The sequence below is a fragment of the Trachurus japonicus genome, chromosome 24 (assembly GCF_045865225.1).
Source record: "Trachurus japonicus isolate A0001 chromosome 24, Traja_1.0".
Lineage (NCBI taxonomy): Eukaryota > Metazoa > Chordata > Actinopteri > Carangiformes > Carangidae > Trachurus > Trachurus japonicus.
Genome location: NC_140930.1, coordinates 3,839,825 through 3,858,059, shown reverse-complemented (window position 1 = coordinate 3,858,059; position 18,235 = coordinate 3,839,825). Strand labels below are relative to the sequence as shown.

The window sequence follows — 18,235 nt, the reverse complement described above, 5'->3', positions numbered from 1 at the left end:
TTTACCCCTCACATACTGTCTCTGTCTGTAGCCTAGTGGTTAGCTTGCTGGTCTGGAGACCTGAAGGTTGCTGGTTCAATTCTTGCCTCAACAACAGTTATAGTGAATTATTTTCCCAGTCGTCCTCTGTTGACTTCTGATAACTTGCTTCATGTTGAAACTGCTGCTCTCAGCCTGAAATTCACAGAAATTTTCATTCTAAGTCATTCAAGCTTGACTCTCAAGCTTTCTTGATGTTGACAGTGTGCAGATAATTAACAGACAACAGTCTCTGCAACTGTGTGTGCACCGTGGCCTAGAGGCAGAGTGGAAGTCTAATGACCATGAGGTTGTGGGTTCAATTCCGACCTTGGTCAAACATTTGTATGGTGATCACTGCTTGCACTATTTGCTAATTCTGCAACAGCGTTCAGTTGCTATCAGCAGTCACACCATTTCCATTCTTGGAAATGCTTTTTCTAGTTAGTGTGACTGCTGAAGCAGTCACACTATTGTTCTTCTGTTTGGCCATTTTCTTCCGCCTTTTTACGGTCTTCTTCTAGTCCTTCATACTTTGTGCTATTTCAACAATTCATATATCAAAACGTGCAGCTTTCTTTGAACTTTATCGGCATTACTTTTTCTCTTTTTAACTATTTATACTTTTTCAAATATTTAACTTTTTCACAAAAAATCTCACATTCATCAAAGTCTCAACCTCTCTTCTTCACAACTCCACTGTAGTGTAGGGGGTAGGGTAACTGCCTGCCAACCCTAAGGTCACTGGTTCGAATCCAAGGGAAGAATTCTTGTTATGTTATGTTGAATTCTGCTCTCCTCCCCCGCCTTCAATTGGTTACAGGTGTTTGTTATCTCCTTGATTACTCATACCAGTTTGCAGCACATCATCACATTACAATGAATGACAACAGTCTTGAAAGCAGTGTGCTCTCTGTAGCCGAGTGGCAGAGTAAAGGTTTAGTGATCATATGGTCATAGGTTCGATTCCTGCCTCAGTCATTTCACATCATTGCTTGACTTTTGATTCCAATTATTCAGCTGTCATTGGACAGTCTTTGATTCCTCATAGTATAAAGCTCATTGTAACTCAGGTTCTCTGTGGCCATATGGTTAGTGTGTTAGGTGTTGTGCTATTTCAACAATTCATATATCAAAACGTGCAGCTTCTTTTGAACTTTATCGGCATTACTTTTCTCTTTTTAACTATTTATACTTTTTAAAATATTTAACTTTTTCTGCAAATTAAACTCTAGACAAATTATTTTCTCCAGTTTTGTAGCCACACTTGTCTTCTGGCTAAAATTCTGGTCAAAAATGCAAAGAGACTTAGATAATAATTTAAAATATTTTTTAAATGCAGCCAGGGAGCTCTCTGCTCTCATTCAGCCCAATGCTGAGAGTTCTCCACAACTCTGTCTGTAGTCCAGTTGGTTACAGGTGTTTGTTAAGAGACGCATTAATTGCTTCTGCCACCGTTTGCAGCACATCATCACATTACAATGGCAACATGCTTATGTCTGTGCTCTCTGTGGCGAAGTGGCAGAGTAAAGGTTTCTTGATCATGAGGTCATGGGTTCGATTCCTTACTTTTTTTTTTAAGCAGAAGCCAGTGATCCTCTTATCAAAGGTTTTCTTTACCCCTCACATACTGTCTCTGTCTGTAGCCTAGTGGTTAGCTTGCTGGTCTGGAGACCTGAAGGTTGCTGGTTCAAATCTTGCCTCAACAACAATTATAGTGAATTATTTTCCCAGTCGTCCTCTGTTGACTTCTGATAACTTGCTTCATGTTGAAACTGCTGCTCTCAGCCTGAAATTCACAGAAATTTTCATTCTAAGTCATTCAAGCTTGACTCTCAAGCTGTCTTGATGTTGACAGTGTGCAGATCATTAACAGACAACAGTCTCTGCAACTGTGTGTGCACCGTGGCCTAGAGGCAGAGTGGAAGTCTAATGACCATGAGGTTGTGGGTTCGATTCCGACCTTGGTCAAACATTTGTATGGTGATCACTGCTTGCACTATTTGCTAATTCTGCAACAGCGTTCTGTTGCTATCAGCAGTCACACCATTTCCATTCTTGGAAATACTTTTTCTAGTTAGTGTGAATGCGGAAGCATTCACACTATTGTTATTCAAATCTTATTCTCTTTTTTTATTATTCTTACTACTTTCCTCCTTTTTACGGTCTTTAACTAGTCCTTCATACTTTGTGCGACTTCAACAATTCATATATCAAAACGTGCAGCTTTTTTTGAACTTTATCGGCATTACTTTTCTCTTTTTAACTATTTATACTTTTTAAAATATTTAACTTTTTCTGCAATTTTTTTCCCATAGGAATGCATTGAAAACATCTTCAAACTTTTAAAATCTTCTTACTACTTTGAACCTCTAAAACTTCAGCATACTTTCTCCCACAGACTCCATTTCACTTTTAAACTGTAGACAAACTTTTAATCTATTCACATATTACTCAGCTTATTGATATCTTCAACAGTTTTTAGGTATTTGGCTGTTTTAAAATCATTAAAATTTTCGACAAAATCCAACTTTATAATGGTTGTGTATTGCGTTTAACGAGCAGGGCTTAGAGTGAGTGACATCATCATTAGAGTGAGAGGGATCGAAAAAACATTCAGGATTTTTTCTGGATAAATTGCCAGCACGGCCACAAATTAAACTCTAGACACATGATTTCCTCACCAGTTTGTAGCCACACTTGTCGTCTCTCATCTGATGTGCTGAAAACAGCAGACAGACTTACAGAATTGTCTCAGTGAGCCTAATTGTCCAGCTAGACCCGCTCCAGTGGCTCATCCACTTCAATATAAAAGTAGGAGCTGATTTTTTTAGAAAAGCAGAAATGCCCCCCTTTTCTACCCTGCGACGGCAAGAAAAGTTTTTGCCCTACAAACATTTAATTCACATCAATGTGCTCAGGAAGGTCTCCTTGCCCAGTAGTCATGACCACATTCTGATAAGAGATTTACGGTTCTCTTTTTCTGGGCTGTTTTGGGAAGCTGCACAGAGCTCAAATCTCTCTGCTCTGCTCTGCTCTGTGTGCAGTTGGTCCAGCTGTAGTGGCCAGCTCGTTATCAAAGTCTATTAATAGAACAGGTCAGGTGCAGCCTGGCCGCTCGTTAAGATGTTTTTAAACACAGCCCCACACACACACATGATAAACCAGACTGACAGAGGATGTCCACGCACAAACACAGGCATCACACTCACACAGACAGACACACACAGACACTCACACACAGTCACACATGCACGCATACACAAACAGACAAACACACAAACACAACACTGTTCCACACAGTATAATGTAAGCAGTTAGTTGAGTCGCCATGGTAACTTCTGAGGGCAGGCTGCCACGCAGGTGTAATCAATCAGATCATTAGGGAGAGAGGAGTTCTGTGGCGCTTAACAGTTTTACTTTCTGCACATGTACACGCAGGCAGAGAGACCGTCAGACTCACACACCCAGACACACACACAGGTTTTCAGCTCAAATTCATCAGCCTCTCAATTATTTACAGGTGGAGCCTGGGATATAGGATGCAGCTTTTAACATGTGTCAAATCTATCTATCTATCTATCTGTAGGTTCCTAATCAATGAAGCCATGAGCTTGACGCTCTCCTCCCTCGTAACATCCACTTCAAAGGCAAAAAAAACTCCACACGTTCTTTCGTTCCTTTTCATAGTTTACTCCAAAAATAAAGCAAGATACAATCCAGCATGATGAAAATAAAAAAGGCCAGAGCAAAATATCTAGAAAATGCTGAGTAAATGCAGAGGTAAAGGCAGAGGTAAAGGCAGAGAGGTAAAGGCAGAGGTAAAAAAAAAACTGTGTGGCTCCACTCCATGACGACTGACCTGACTGACTGCTTCACGTGAATCACGCACACACGTATCAATCCGCATTAAAGGTTACATGCGCAATTTTTAACCTCTAAACATCCACACATTTTTAAGTGAAATGAATTAATTAGTAACTTATTAATATTAACTGTTCACCTGTAAATAATGTAAATAACCTATTTTTATCATAATTAACAACAACCTCTTTTTAGATGTAAACTTAAATTATTATCCAAATACTAATCAACTAAAAATAGCATTTAGGCTCCTATAGGCTCCTATACTATCTATCTATCTATCTATCTATCTATCTATCTATCTATCTATCTATCTATCTATCTATCTATCTATCTATCTATCTATCTATCTATCTATCTATCTATCTATCTATCTATCTATCTATCTATCTATCTCTTCAAACCCTTTGTCTCTTTTTTCACTTTCTTTCCTTCTTTTACTCCTTCATTTGTATTTTACATAACTTATTTCTATATTTCCCTCTCCATCCATCCATCCATCCATCCATCTACTTCGTTCTATCTATCATCCCCCTCTCTCTTTTTCTTCTTTCTTTCTTTCTTTCTTTCTTTCTTTCTTTCTTTCTTTCTTTCTTTCTTTCTTTCTTTCTTTCTCCCTCCATCTACCCTTCCCATTTTCTTTCTTTCCTTCTGTCCTTTTCTTTTTTCTCTCTTGTTCCAACCTTTTTCTTTCTTTCTTTCTTTCTTTCTTTCTTTCTTTCTTTCTTTCTTTCTTTCTTTCTTTCTTTCTTTCTACTCCTTTTCACTTTCTTTGTTTCTACCCCATTTCTTTCTTTCTTTCTTTCTTTCTTTCTTTCTACCGCTCTCTGTATATATCTCTCTTTCATTTATCCACCCCAATTTCTTTACTTCTTTCTTACTACCCCTCTGTCTCTTTCATTCATTCTCTATTCTCTTTATCTTCTATTATTCTGTTTTTCTTACCTTTTTCTTTCTCTATCTACCCTTCTCTCTGTGTCTTTTTCTTTCTTTCTGTCCTTTTGTTCTTTCTTTCTTTCTTTCTCCATCTACCCTTCCGATTTTCTTTCTTTCCTTCTTTCCTTTTCTTTTTTCTCTCTTCTTTCTTTCTTTCTTTCTTTCTTTCTTTCTTTCTTTCTTCAGCTCATTTAGCATTGTTTCAACAATTTCTTTAGCATTCACACCATTTCCATTCTTGGAAATGTTTTTTCTAGTTATTTTTCATCTTCCGGACGCTTTTTCGATTCGCATCTAGTCCTGCAACTCGAAGAGTTGCAGGACATATTATATATCAAAACGTGCGTCTTGATCGGGATCGGTGTGCTATTACTTTTCTCAACAGTGTACGAATTATTCGCGACGTAGTCGCGAAAAACTGCGCAAAAATTTTGCATGTAAGTCAATGGGACGGGCGGAAAAAAAAGAGTGAAAAAGACCAATCATTGGAGTTTAACAAAAGTCTACTGCTCAGGCATACTTTCACCTAGAGACTCCATTTAAACTTTAAACAGTAGACACAAGTCTTGTGTATTGTCGTATTACTCCACGTTTTGATAGGTCATATAGTTTTTGATCAATCCCTGATCAATGACCATGATCATTTTTGGAGAAATTATGAGTTTATAATGGGTGTGTATTGCATGGAATGTTCGTGTCAGAGTGCGTGACATCATCGGTTAGAGTGGGAGAGAGTGAAGAAACATTCTGTATTTTTTCTGGATAAACTGTCAGCACGGCCACAATTTACACTCTACACACATAATTTTTTCAGAATTTGTAAGACAAACTTGTTATCTCTCATGTCATGTGCTCAAAATATCAGAGAGACTTACAGAATTGACAGAATCAGCCTCTGAGTGCGGCCACGTCTGTCTCTGCTCCTCATTGAGTCCAATACAAATATTTTCTGAGAGGAGCAGAACGGCCTGATGTTTTAAAACTGCCAGCGTCGCCAAAATATTTACTGTAGAAACACCAAATCGTACCGAAATTTTCAGTAAGTCCTTAGAGCAACGTTGATCTGTGTTTTGTTCTGATAGGAGTTACCGTTTTGTCATGCTAAGCCTAATTGTGAGGCCGGTTTAGAGGCAGAAAATGGCTGTTTTTTCTCCACGTTTCTGTCTGTCTCAGCCTGCGGGGGCCCCTATCGCCGTGGTAACCTCTTTGATCCTCAGGCCAGAGCTCGTTAACTTCATAAACAATCCACCTGGCGCTCGTTTAAATGTTTATAAACACAGACACAGCTAAATCAGACTGACACAGGATGCAGCTACTAACTAACTATGTGTCAAGTCAGTCACACACACACACACAGACTCTAGAGCCAGCTTCATGTGATTACAGTCACACACACACACACACACACACACACACACACACACACACACACACACAAACACACACACACCTTCATGTGATTAAAACACAGTTTACGTGCAACAGAATTTAAACTTAAACCATGATTTAATCTGGTTTTAAAGTTAAACCTTGTTGGTGTCACACACCTACACACACACACACACACACACACACACACACACACACACACACACACACACACACACACACACACACACACACACACACAGTTAACCTAATGTGATTACAGCTCCTCCATATCAGTGCTTATAGAAAGATGATCATGTGTCTGTCTGATCAGCTCTGTCTTGCGCTTAAGATCGTGGGTTTGATTCCCATGTTGACAGAGATGGCAAAATCGGCAGTAGCCCCGCGGCCCATTCAAAATTTCCCGAGAGGAAATTTTCTAGTTCTGATTATTACAGTGATGAAGCTCATTTCTCTCTCATTGTCTCCATCAGTGACTGAACAGAAGGTCGGTGATGATAATGATGATGATGATGATGAGGTGACGTTGACCTGCTCTGTGACGACGTATGATGGACGGTGTGATCCCTCGGTTCAGTGGCTGTTTGATGGTGAAGATAAAAACATGGAGATGTCTCAGTTTTCCTGTTCTGAGTCTGTCAGGATTAAAACGTCTGAATTTAATCAGAAGAAGAAATCACTGAGGTGTAAAGTGAGAGATCACCATGGAAACACAGAGAAGATGTTTCAGTTCAAGACTCAGAGATCAACAGGTGAGGAGATGATGAACTCTCTCTCTCTGTGGGTGGAGTCATTTGCTTCAATTAAAACAGATAATTGATTATTGATTTTGCCCTTCCATTCTATTCTTTAAAGAGGAACTAAACCCCTAAACCACTTTTTTCTGCTGAAAACAAATATATTTGGGTATAAGGTAGTGTTGTCAGTTGATTCTGGTCCAACTTTTGACATTTTAGTCAAAATATTTCAATTTGGTGTATTTTGTAGTAAAAATGTAGAGTGACTGCCCTCTATGGGTTGAAACACGGCTATTACAATCGAATTTTTCTATTGGCTGAGATGGAGGCAGATGACGTTTTGGAGGCAGCTTTCGTCACCGGCCACTAGCTCCCCGACCAATCAGCACCGGCTGCTGCCTGCCGCTAACGGTTGCTAGGCGCTCTAGCTGCTCTGCTGCGGCTAACGGCTGCTAACAGCTGCCTGAACGGGAATCGTTAGTGCGGCCGGCGCTAACGAGCCGGCGGATCAGCTGTAGATGCTGTGTCACGGCTCTGGCGTCCTCTCCTAGTAGTGTCCGCGCTACTAGTGCTGTTAGAGTAGCTCGTTAGCGCTAGCAGAAGTGTGGATGTGTGTTTATTACTTTTTTTTCTCTTTTGTGTGATTTCGCGGGTGTGAATGGGGCGCAAGGGGGAGGGGGGATCGGAGAGTGTCTCCTGGAGTCCCGCCCATAATCAAGGCATTTTTTGAATTTCAAGCTTAGAACACGTCATCCAAAACTGAGGGGTTTAGTTCCCCTTTAATTTAGGCATAATTAATTATATTACAACTAACAATAATAATAATAAAAATAATAATAAATGAGGAAGTTCCTCTTTCACATCAGTCTGATCTGATGAAGGAAACATGACGTGTTTTATGTTTGTTCACTTTGTTCAGGTGGAAACACAACAACAACATCGGCTGTTTACCTGACAACAACAACCAACATGATGACATCAGAGGGGACTAACAACAGTCAGTCAACAAACACTCGAGGTAATGACTGAGTCTCTCCGTCTCTCTCTCTGACTCTTTGTCCTTCCGGTCCTCAGGTGTGTGGTGGGTGTACCTGTTGGTGGGCGTGGCCTCAGTGTTTCTGGTGGTCGTGGTCGTTTGGTTCCTCACCGCCTACGTATCCGTCAGCTTCGCTAAGACGACCAGGACCAGAGACCAGGTGAGTCCAGTTTGACACCATGTGACCTGCAGCTGAACCAGCACTTCACTGTCTGACCTGTGTGTGGCGCTGTGTCCTCCAGGTCAAAGGTCATGATGATGATGATGAGTTCACTACTGTGATCTACAGCACCGTCAGAGCTCCGCCCCCTTCCTCCTCCTCTGACCCCCGCGACCTCTGCTCCACGGTCAACAAAGTAAAGAGGCGACGGATGGTTCAGTGATGATGATCCTGTTGTTTCTGCTCTTCGCTTCAGTTTATTAAAAGCGTTAGAAAATATTAAAGCAGCAAATTAGAAACGTAGTGTATCACTGAGACCAGACTGGACTCAAACAAACTGCTCAGGTTGAGTTGTCCTCATGCAGACACAGAGCAGGAGCTGTCCACTTCCTGTCTCATTGTTTTGACTTTTCATCACAGTTTGAAATGAGCTTCCATCATTTTCTCTGATTTGTTGTAAATTTTCCCAAAGTGACGTCTGCAGCTGCTTCATACATCAGATATTAATACACTATGTTACTGTTCACAGCTTTGTCAAGTTTCATTGGTTTTTTATTAATAAAGTAGTTTTTCTTTGCTCCATGTTTCATCGTCTCAGTTTTTGAGTTTTAATACGTCTCTGTGGTTTCCAGCTGGTGGACGGTGTCTCAGAGGAGACACACACAGTCCTCAGGAAGTCATCACAGGAAGTGACGATGTTGGTGTGTAGGAAGTGACATCAAAGAACACAAAGTGTTGACATAAGGTGCGTTCGAGATGAGCCAGGCGTGCGCAGAATCGATCGCCGGTGACCAGCGCACAATGCATGCCGGTTAGATTTGTGTCCGACTTGATCCCGACTTGCTCTGACGTCATGCACGCGCCTGCAACGATAACCTCACGAGATCAAGGCGGCCGCAGTTTTTAGAGCCAGGCGCCGCAGTTGCTCTCCACCGACTGCAACCGCCTGCAAGCCTCAGGGCATGATGGGAAACGCACCGGATCATGAGCTGATTGGCTCTTAGTTAGGACTGCAAACACTACGTGTTGTTGTATAATGCTAGATTATATGAATATCATGTTGTAGGCCTACTGCTTAAAAAAATATTCACACTGAATCAAACTTATATCCTGAGAAATATATTGGTTATTTATTGGACAATTGCAGTACAGCATAAGAAATATATACTTTGGTGACTTCCTGTTTGTATTGACGGCGGCTGGAAACTGTCCGACTTGACTGCAGCTTTCTGTCACCGCCCCCTGCTGCTGCCGCCTGCTCTCGCCGACCGTCCAGGCGAGGCGCAGTTCATCTCGAACGAGCCTATAGTGATGAGAGTCTGTGCATTGTGTTATATGTTAAATTTAATATACAGTATAAGTCTTCAAAAAGGAACACACTGTACACTTCTTATTGGAGTTAAACATGATGCAAGTCCAGTGTGTGTGTTGTTGTTGAGTCACGCTGAGTCCTCAGGTCGCGTCATCACAGGAAGAGACGATGTCGGTGGATAGGAAGTGACCTCAAAGGAAACAAAGTGTTGACAAATAGACAACTTTATAACTGAGACTCTGCATTTTGTTATATTTTAAATTGAATGTATAAAGTCTTCAAAGTCTATCATCACTGACAGAGGAACACACTGTACACTTCTTATTGGAGTTAAACATGATACAAGTTGTGTTGTTGTCACACTGAGCTGAGTTGATGACAAAACCACAAACCAAACTGGGCCAATCAGACTCAAGTGAACACAGAGACAAACTCCTCTTCTTCCTCTTTTTCATCTACTTCTTCTTCTCTTGTCTTATCGCAGCAGCACAGTCGTCTGTACAGGAACCACAGCGACGACAGAGAATAAGAGGGAAACAGGAAGTAAACTTGAATGTCATTGGTTGATCCGTCTGTCTGGGTGGGTGAAGGTAAACACACATGCTAGTAACAGATCACTAGCTTTGAGTCCAAGTGGCTGAAATGCTGAGCACATTGATCAGTTGAGGAGGTTCAGGCTGGTTCTGATGACACCTGAACACCTTCCTTTGGAGGTTCATCATGCAGATCCAACTGGGAGGAGACTCTGGAGTCATGAGAGGGACGACACATCCAACATGGCGACTAAGAGTGATACTAATACTCTTTATTAAAGGACACAGCAGGTGATTGGAGACACCCCACCCCCCTTCAGTGAAAATCATTATGATCATGAAGTTACTGAAAGTTTCTCACGCTTTAACTATAAATAAACGAAAGGACCCGTGATGGCATCAACAGGAAGTGACACGACTCTTATCACAGGAAGTGAAGGCTGAGATGATATCAAACTAAACAAGTTCTCACACTTTGACAGCGAGTGAGACAGAGACAGAAACATGACGGCTGAGCTCAGGTGGATTTTCCTGCTGCTTCACTTCACAGGTAAAAACTCACATTAAAGAAACACGACCAGTAAATGAGTGGATTTGTCTTGATGTAAAATGATCCTCACAAGAAGTCGTCTTCTGACTCACTGTTTGTCTCTTTTCTCTTTTCTCAGCTGCTGCAGCTGGAGAAAACGTTTCATATGTCACTGTCAGAGACGGAGATGATGTCACTTTACCTTGTTATGTTGGGCCAGGTGATCAGAGGAGATGTGATGATAAGACCTGGATCTTCAGAGCTTCAGGAAACAGCTCAGCAGTAAAGGTTTTTGAATATGGGAAGTTTAATGCAGACGTCAGATCTAAGTCAGACAGACTGAGAGTCACAGATAAATGTTCTCTGGTTATGGAGAAGGTCTCAGTAGATGATGCTGGTGTGTACATCTGCACACAGTTTGACTCATTAGGACGACAAGAAGGTGAAGATGCTGTGGTTTATCTGTCTGTTGTCACCAGTGAGTATTTACACTGAATCATCTCACTCATTCTGATTATTACAGTGATGAAGCTCATTTCTCTCTCATTGTCTCCATCAGTGACTGAACAGAAGGTCGATGATGATGATGAGGTGATGTTGACCTGCTCTGTGAAGTCGTATAGAGGGTGTAGACAGTCAGTTCAGTGGCTGTTTGATGATGAAGATGAAAACATGAAGACGTCTCAGGTTTCCTGTTATAAATCTGTCAAGATTAAAACGTCTGAATTTAATCAGAACATGAAATCACTGAGGTGTAAAGTGAGAGATCACCATGGAAACACAGAGAAGTTGTTTGAGTTCAAGACTCAGAGATCAACAGGTGAGGAGATGAGCTCTCTCTCTTTCTCAAATTCTAAATTTAATTGTTTAATTCAGACATTATTAATTCTATTATGATTAATAATAATAATAATGAATGAGGAAGTTCCTCTTTCACATGAGTCTGATCTCATGATGTAAGGGTTATTCCTGCATAGAGAATTTGGGTGCAGCCGTCACCGCTAAATGTCTCAGTGCCACTCGTCACAAGTTGGTGTTGTTTTTTTTCTCAGGCATTTCATGCATTTATTTTGAAAGGACCGTTAGAGAGAGACAGGGAGGGGGAGAGAAAGTGAGACGGGGGATTCAAATGCAGCAAAGGGATTTGGGAAGAGGAATCAAACTCAGGGTCACTGCAGCCGGTTTGCTCTATAGTGAGCTCAGGGTATTTCATCAGAGACTCCATCAAGTGGTGGTTGAGGTACCACCACCTCATTTTCATACAGGAAAAACCCATGACGTATTTTATCTTTTTTCACTTTGTTCAGGAGGAGGCAAACCACCACCACCACCAACAACAACAACCAACATGATGACATCAGAGGGGAAAAACAACAATAATTCAACAACAGACACTCAAGGTATTGACTCAATGTCTCTCTCTCTCTCTCTCTCTGTCTCTGACTCTTTGTCCTTCCTGTCCTCAGGTGTGTGGTGGGTGTACCTGTTGGTGGGCGTGGCCTCAGTGTTTCTGGTGGTCGTGGTCGTTTGGTTCCTCATCAGACAGAAGAAGAAGAAAACTTCAGGTGAGAAGATTCACAGGTGAAACAAGTCTGAGCCACAAACTGAGATTAAACTCAACCTGATTGTTTTTATTCCAGAGATGGAACCTGAGACAGATCAGAACCAGGTGAGTTCACTTCTTCACTGACACTGGACACATGTTGACCTCTGACCTCTGACCTCACTGACCCTCTGTGGTCGTCTGTGTTCAGGCCGATCCTGAAGACGTCGCCTACGTCTCCGTCAGCTTCGCTAAGGCGACCAGGACCAGAGACCAGGTGAGTCCAGTTTGACACCATGTGACCTGCAGCTGAACCAGCACTTCACTGTCTGACCTGTGTGTGGCGCTGTGTCCTCCAGGTCAAAGGTCATGATGATGATGATGCTGTGACCTACAGCACCGTCAGAGCTCCGCCCCCTTCCTCCTCCTCTGACCCCCGCGACCTCTACGCCACCGTCAACAAACCAAAGAAGTGACGGATGGTTCAGTGATGATGATCCTGTTGTTTCTGCTCTTCGCTTCAGTTTAGTAAAACTGTTAGAAAATATTAAAGCAGCAAATTAGAAACGTAGTTTATCACTGAGACCGGACTGGACTAAACTGGACTGGACTGGACTGGACTGGACCAGACCAGACCCGACAGAACTGGACTGTATTGAACTGGACCGGACTAGAATACAATGGACTGAATTGGACTCTACTGGACCAGATCGGACTGGACTGGACTGTGGAGAGTAAGTGATGAAGATTTTTCTTAATGTGTTCTGCATGTTGTGGTTCATGTTGTTCAGTATGGAGGCTCATTAGTGTCGATGTGACTGAAGAATCTGAAAGTCATTTTAATGAGAAACGTTTTCAACATAAAGAGTTTGTGTCTCAGAACAATGAAAACCTTAAAGCTACAAACTGCTCAGGTTGAGTTGTCCTCATGCAGACACAGAGCAGGAGCTGTCCACTTCCTGTCTCATTGTTGTGACTTTTCATCACATTGTTTGAAATGAGCTTCCATCATTTTCTCTGATTTGTTGTAAATTTTCCCAAAGTGACGTCTGCAGCTGCTTCATACATCAGATATTAATACACAATGTAACTGTTCACAGCTTTGTCAAGTTTCATTGGTTTTTATAAATAAAGTAGTTTTTTTGCTCCACACTTAACACATGGGTAATTACTTACCACAGTTAAGGTTTGGTTCAGTTTAACCACAGAGAGGAGGAAGTGGGCGGGGCTAGAGTTTGGTCAAAGAGCCTGATCTGACACGGAATAAGAGTGAAGCAGGAAGTAACCTTTCATGTTACTGGTTGATCCATCTGTCTGGGTTAGTGGAAGTAAAAACACATGCTAGTAACATATCACTACCTTTGAGTACAAGTGGCTGAAATGCTGAGCACATTTATCAATAACTTCATAATTTTATCATTAAGTGACTTAAAGTTTATCATGTTTTAACGATAAGTAAACAACAGAAAAATGGCGCTCTGAGGGCACTAAGAGGAAGTGGTACACCTCTCTCCACAGGAAGTGGAGGCTGAGTTGATTTCACACTCAACGAGTTCTCACACTTTGACAGCGAGTGAGACAGAGACAGAAACATGACGGCTGAGCTCAGGTGGATTTTCCTGCTGCTTCACTTCACAGGTAAAAACTCACATTAAAGAAACACGACCAGTAAATGAGTGGATTTGTCTTGATGTAAAATGATCCTCACAGGAAGTCGTCTTCTAACTCACTGTTTGTCTCTTTTCTCAGCTGCAGCAGTTGAACAAAACGTTCCATATGTCACTGTCAGAGACGGAGATGTTGTCACTTTACCTTGTTATGTTGGGACAGGTGATCAGAGGAGATGTGATGATACTGTCTGGTTCCACAGAGCTTCAGGAAACAGCTCAGTAGTAACAGTGTTTGAACGTGGGAAGTTTGCTGCGGACGTCAGATCTAAGTCAGACAGACTGAGAGTCACAGAGAAATGTTCTCTGGTTATAGAGAAGGTCTCAGTAGATGATGCTGGTCAGTACACCTGCAGACAGTTCAGAGAGGGACGACAACAAGTTGAAGATGCTGTGGTCCTTCTGTCTGTCGTCACCAGTGAGTATTTACACTGAATCATCTCACTCATTCTGATTATTACAGTGATGAAGCTCATTTCTCTCTCATTGTCTCCATCAGTGACTGAACAGAAGGTCGGTGGTGATGAGGTGACGTTGACCTGCTCTGTGAGGTCGTATGGACGACGGTGTGAACACTCAGTTCAGTGGCTGTTTGATGATGAAGATAAAAACATGGGGATGTCTCGGTTTTCCTGTTCTGACTCTGTCAAGATTAAAACTTCTGGATTCAATCAGAAGAAGAAATCACTGAGGTGCAAAGTGAGAGATGGAGACAGAGTGGAGCAGTTCATGTTCAAGACTCAGAGATCAACAGGTGAGGAGATTATGAGCTCTCTCTCTCTCTCTCTCTCTGGGTGGGTGGAGTCATTTACTTCAGTTAAAACAGATAATTGATTTTTGGTTTTATCCTCCCATTTCATTCTTTAATCCAGACATATCCTACTACGACGAGTAGTTGTAGTAGTTCTCGTTTACATCAGTCGGATCTCATGAAGGACATGACCTGTTTTATTTTTGTCCACTTCGTTCAGGTGGAGACACACCACGACCACGAGCACCACGACGAGCACCACCACGACCACCACCGCGACTACCACAAACACCAGGACTATCACAACTACGACCACCACAACAACCACGACAATCACAACGACGACTATCACAATCACCACAACTATCACAACCACAACTACGACAACCACACCTACCACAAACACCAGGACTATCACAACTACGTCGACCACAACCACCACAACTAGAACAACCACGACAACCACAACCACCACGAAAACAAAAACTACGACGACCACAAGAACCAGTACCAGCACCAGCACCAGCACCACCACCACCACCACCACCACCACAACAACCAACAACAACACCATCAACAACATATGTGTGGCCTTCACTGACACTGGACACATGTTGACCTCTGACCTCTGACCTCACTGACCCTGTGTGGTCGTCTGTGTTCAGGCCGATCCTGAAGACGTCGCCTACGTCTCCGTCAGCTTCACCAAGACAACCAGGACCAGAGACCAGGTGAGTCCAGTTTGACACCATGTGACCTGCAGCTGAACCAGCACTTCACTGTCTGACCTGTGTGTGGCGCTGTGTCCTCCAGGTCAAAGGTCATGATGATGATGATGATACTGTGACCTACAGCACCGTCAGAGCTCCGCCCTCTTCCTCCTCCTCTGACCCCCGTGACCTCTACGCCACCGTCAAAGAACCAAAGAAGTGACGGATGGTTCAGTGATGATGATTCTGTTGTTTCTGCTCTTCGCTTCAGTTTATTAAAACTGTTAGAAAATATTAAAGCAGCAAATTAGAAACGTAGTTTATCACTTAGACCGGACCAAATCGGACCAGATTGAACCGAACCTGACCAGACCAGTCTGGACTAGTCCTGTCCTGTGTTCAGGTTGGGCTGGATCTTTGGGTCTGGTCTAATTTGTGACCTGAGGCAGAGAGAGACGACGCCCTCTAGAGGTGGAGAGTGACTGATGTTTTGCTTCCTGCTGGTCACATGTTGTGGTTCATGTTGTTTTTGACTTTTCTTCACATTGTTTGAAATGAGCTTCCATCATTTTCTGTGATTTGTTGTAAATTTTCACAAAGTGACGTCTGCAGCTACTTCCCACATCAGATATTAATACACAATGTTACTGTTCACAGCTTGTGTCAAGTTTCATTGGTTTTTTAAAGGTTCTTTTTTTTTGCTATAGTCGCAGTTGTTGAGTTATAATACGTCCCTGTGGTTTCCAGCTGGTGTACGGTGTCTCAGAGGAGACACACAAAGTCCTCAGGTCACGTCATCACAGGAAGTGACGATGTCGGTGTGTAGGACGTGTTGACAAAGCGATGACTTTCATGTATAAAAGTTTTCCTGAGGAGAAAAGAGTTAATACATTAACATTTTCACCGATAGAGGAACACACTATACACTTATTATTGGAGTTAAACATGATGCAAGTCATGTGTGTGTGTGTGTGTGTGTGTGTGTGTGTGTGTGATGAGGGGCCTCTCCTCCTTTGCCACGTTGTTGAGTCACACTGAGCTGAGTTGATGACAAAACCACAAACCAAACTTGGCCAATCAGACTCAAGTGAACACAGCAACAAACTCCTCTTCTTCCTCTTTTTCATCTACTTCTTCTCTTGTTTTATCGCAGCAGCACAGTCGTCTGTATAGGCAACATTGTTCTGACCTTTGACCTCCACAATGAACACATGGTTAATTACTCATCACAACAACACAGCAACATTTTTGGGACGTCCAGCATCACAGTTGAGGTTTGGTCGAGTTTTACCACAGAGAGGAGGAAGTGGGCGGGGGTAGAAATTGGTCAAAGAGCCTGATCTGACACGGAATAAGAGTGAAGCAGGAAATAACCTTTCATGTTATTGGTTGATCCATCTGTCTGGGTTAGTGGAAGTAAACACACATGCTAGTTAAAGATCACTACCTTTGAGTACAAGTGGCTGAAATGCTGAGCACATTCAGCAACAACTTTGATCTGGACTGAAGTCACTACCAAGAAGTGACACGTCTCTTATCACAGGAAGTAGAAGCTGAGTTGATCTCACACTAAACGACTTCTCACACTTTGACAGCGAGTGAGACAGAGACAGAAACATGACGGCTGAGCTCAGGTGGATTTTCCTGCTGCTTCACTTCACAGGTAAAAACTCACATTAAAGAAACACGACCAGTAAATGAGTGGATTTGTCTTGATGTAAAATGATCCTCAGAGGAAGTCGTCTTCTAACTCACTGTTTGTCTCTTTTCTCAGCTGAAGCAGTTGAACTAATCCGTTCATATGTCACTGTCAGAGAGGGAGATGATATCACTTTACCTTGTTATGTTAGGACAGGTGATCAGGAGAACTGTGATGGTACTGTCTGGACCTCCACTGGTTCAAGAAGCAGCTCAGCAATAACAGTGTTTGAAGAAGGGAAGTTTCATGCAGAGAAATGTTCTCTGGTTTTAGAGAAAGTCTCAGTAGATGACGCTGGTGTGTACACCTGCAGACATTTCAGAGAGGGGCGACAACAAGGTGAAGATGCTGTGGTTTTTCTGTCTGTTGTCACCAGTGAGTATTTACTGTACATTGAATCAACTCACCCATTCTGATTGTTACAGTGATGAAGCTCATTTCTCTCTCATTGTCTCCATCAGTGACTGAACAGAAGGTCGGTGATGATGATGATGATGATGATGATGAGGTGACTTTGACCTGCTCTGTGAGGAAGTATGGACTCTGTAGACACTCAGTTCAGTGGCTGTTTGATAATGAAGATAAAAACATGGAGACGTTTCAGCTTCCCTGTTCTGACTCTGTCAAGATTAAAATGTCTGAATTTAATCAGAAGATTAAATCACTGAGCTGTAAAGTGAGAGATCGCCATGGAAACATGTTTGAGTTCAAGAATCAGAGATCAACAGGTGAGGAGATTATGAGCTCTCTCTATCTCTATCTCTCTTTCTCTTTGCTTCAGTTACAGTTGTTCTCCATTGGTTTGGCTCATTTCTTGAAACAGAAATTCAGAGTCAGTGTTTTTTTTAAATTTCATAATACCATGAATACCATATATTTATTTACAGCAATGTAGGCTGGTGTTTATATTACAGTATATTATGCTGTATACATTTTATTTTTACTCTGGTGTATGTAAGTTACTTTATGTGTGTGAATAAGTGGTTACAATTTCCTTGGCAGTATAGAGGGATTATTTGTTTACCAACATGGCGGATGTGCACGCAACCTGACTGCAGAAAGAACCGGTTGTCACGGTTACTGTGAGGTTTGCTCCATTGACCTGGTTTACTCACCTTACTACAACAGTTTACCACCTAGTGATAAAAGTGTGTGTTTTATACATAAATTTTAGGTTTTATAACGCCAAAAAGAAACTAGTACAGTAACCATTGTCGATGAAGGACTGGGCTCAGACTAAGAGGTGGACATGAGGGATATTTCAATGGTACTCTGCCATAGTGACAAAACATCTAAACATTTTGGCATGCAGTGTTTACACAATGCCAAAGGGACGATGCATTTTGGGGGA

General features: G+C 42.1%; 1 protein-coding gene and 1 long non-coding RNA gene across 2 annotated transcripts in view; both read left to right on the top strand.

Annotated features, from left to right (window-relative positions):
* Positions 1-18,235, top strand: part of LOC146961169 (uncharacterized) — a 125,340-nt gene that overhangs the window by 64,336 nt on the left and 42,769 nt on the right. The gene's annotated exons all lie outside the window — the stretch shown is intronic.
* On the top strand, positions 13,514-15,476 carry LOC146961171 (uncharacterized). Its single transcript, XM_085771619.1, has 6 exons — positions 13,514-13,695; positions 13,807-14,142; positions 14,224-14,478; positions 14,696-14,982; positions 15,141-15,206; positions 15,292-15,476. The coding sequence occupies exons 1-6, from the start codon at positions 13,650-13,652 to the stop codon at positions 15,406-15,408; spliced, it is 1,107 nt and encodes a 368-aa protein (XP_085627745.1). The 5' UTR covers positions 13,514-13,649; the 3' UTR covers positions 15,409-15,476.

Bases quoted from the DNA above. Each gene is read 5' to 3' on its own strand.
- LOC146961171 (XM_085771619.1), top strand. From the start codon at position 13,650: ATGACGGCTGAGCTCAGGTGGATTTTCCTGCTGCTTCACTTCACAG. The intron at 14,479-14,695 runs GTGAGGAGATTA...CACTTCGTTCAG, and splicing joins CAAGACTCAGAGATCAACAG to GTGGAGACACACCACGACCA. The intron at 14,983-15,140 runs GTACCAGCACCA...GTCTGTGTTCAG, and splicing joins TACGACGACCACAAGAACCA to GCCGATCCTGAAGACGTCGC.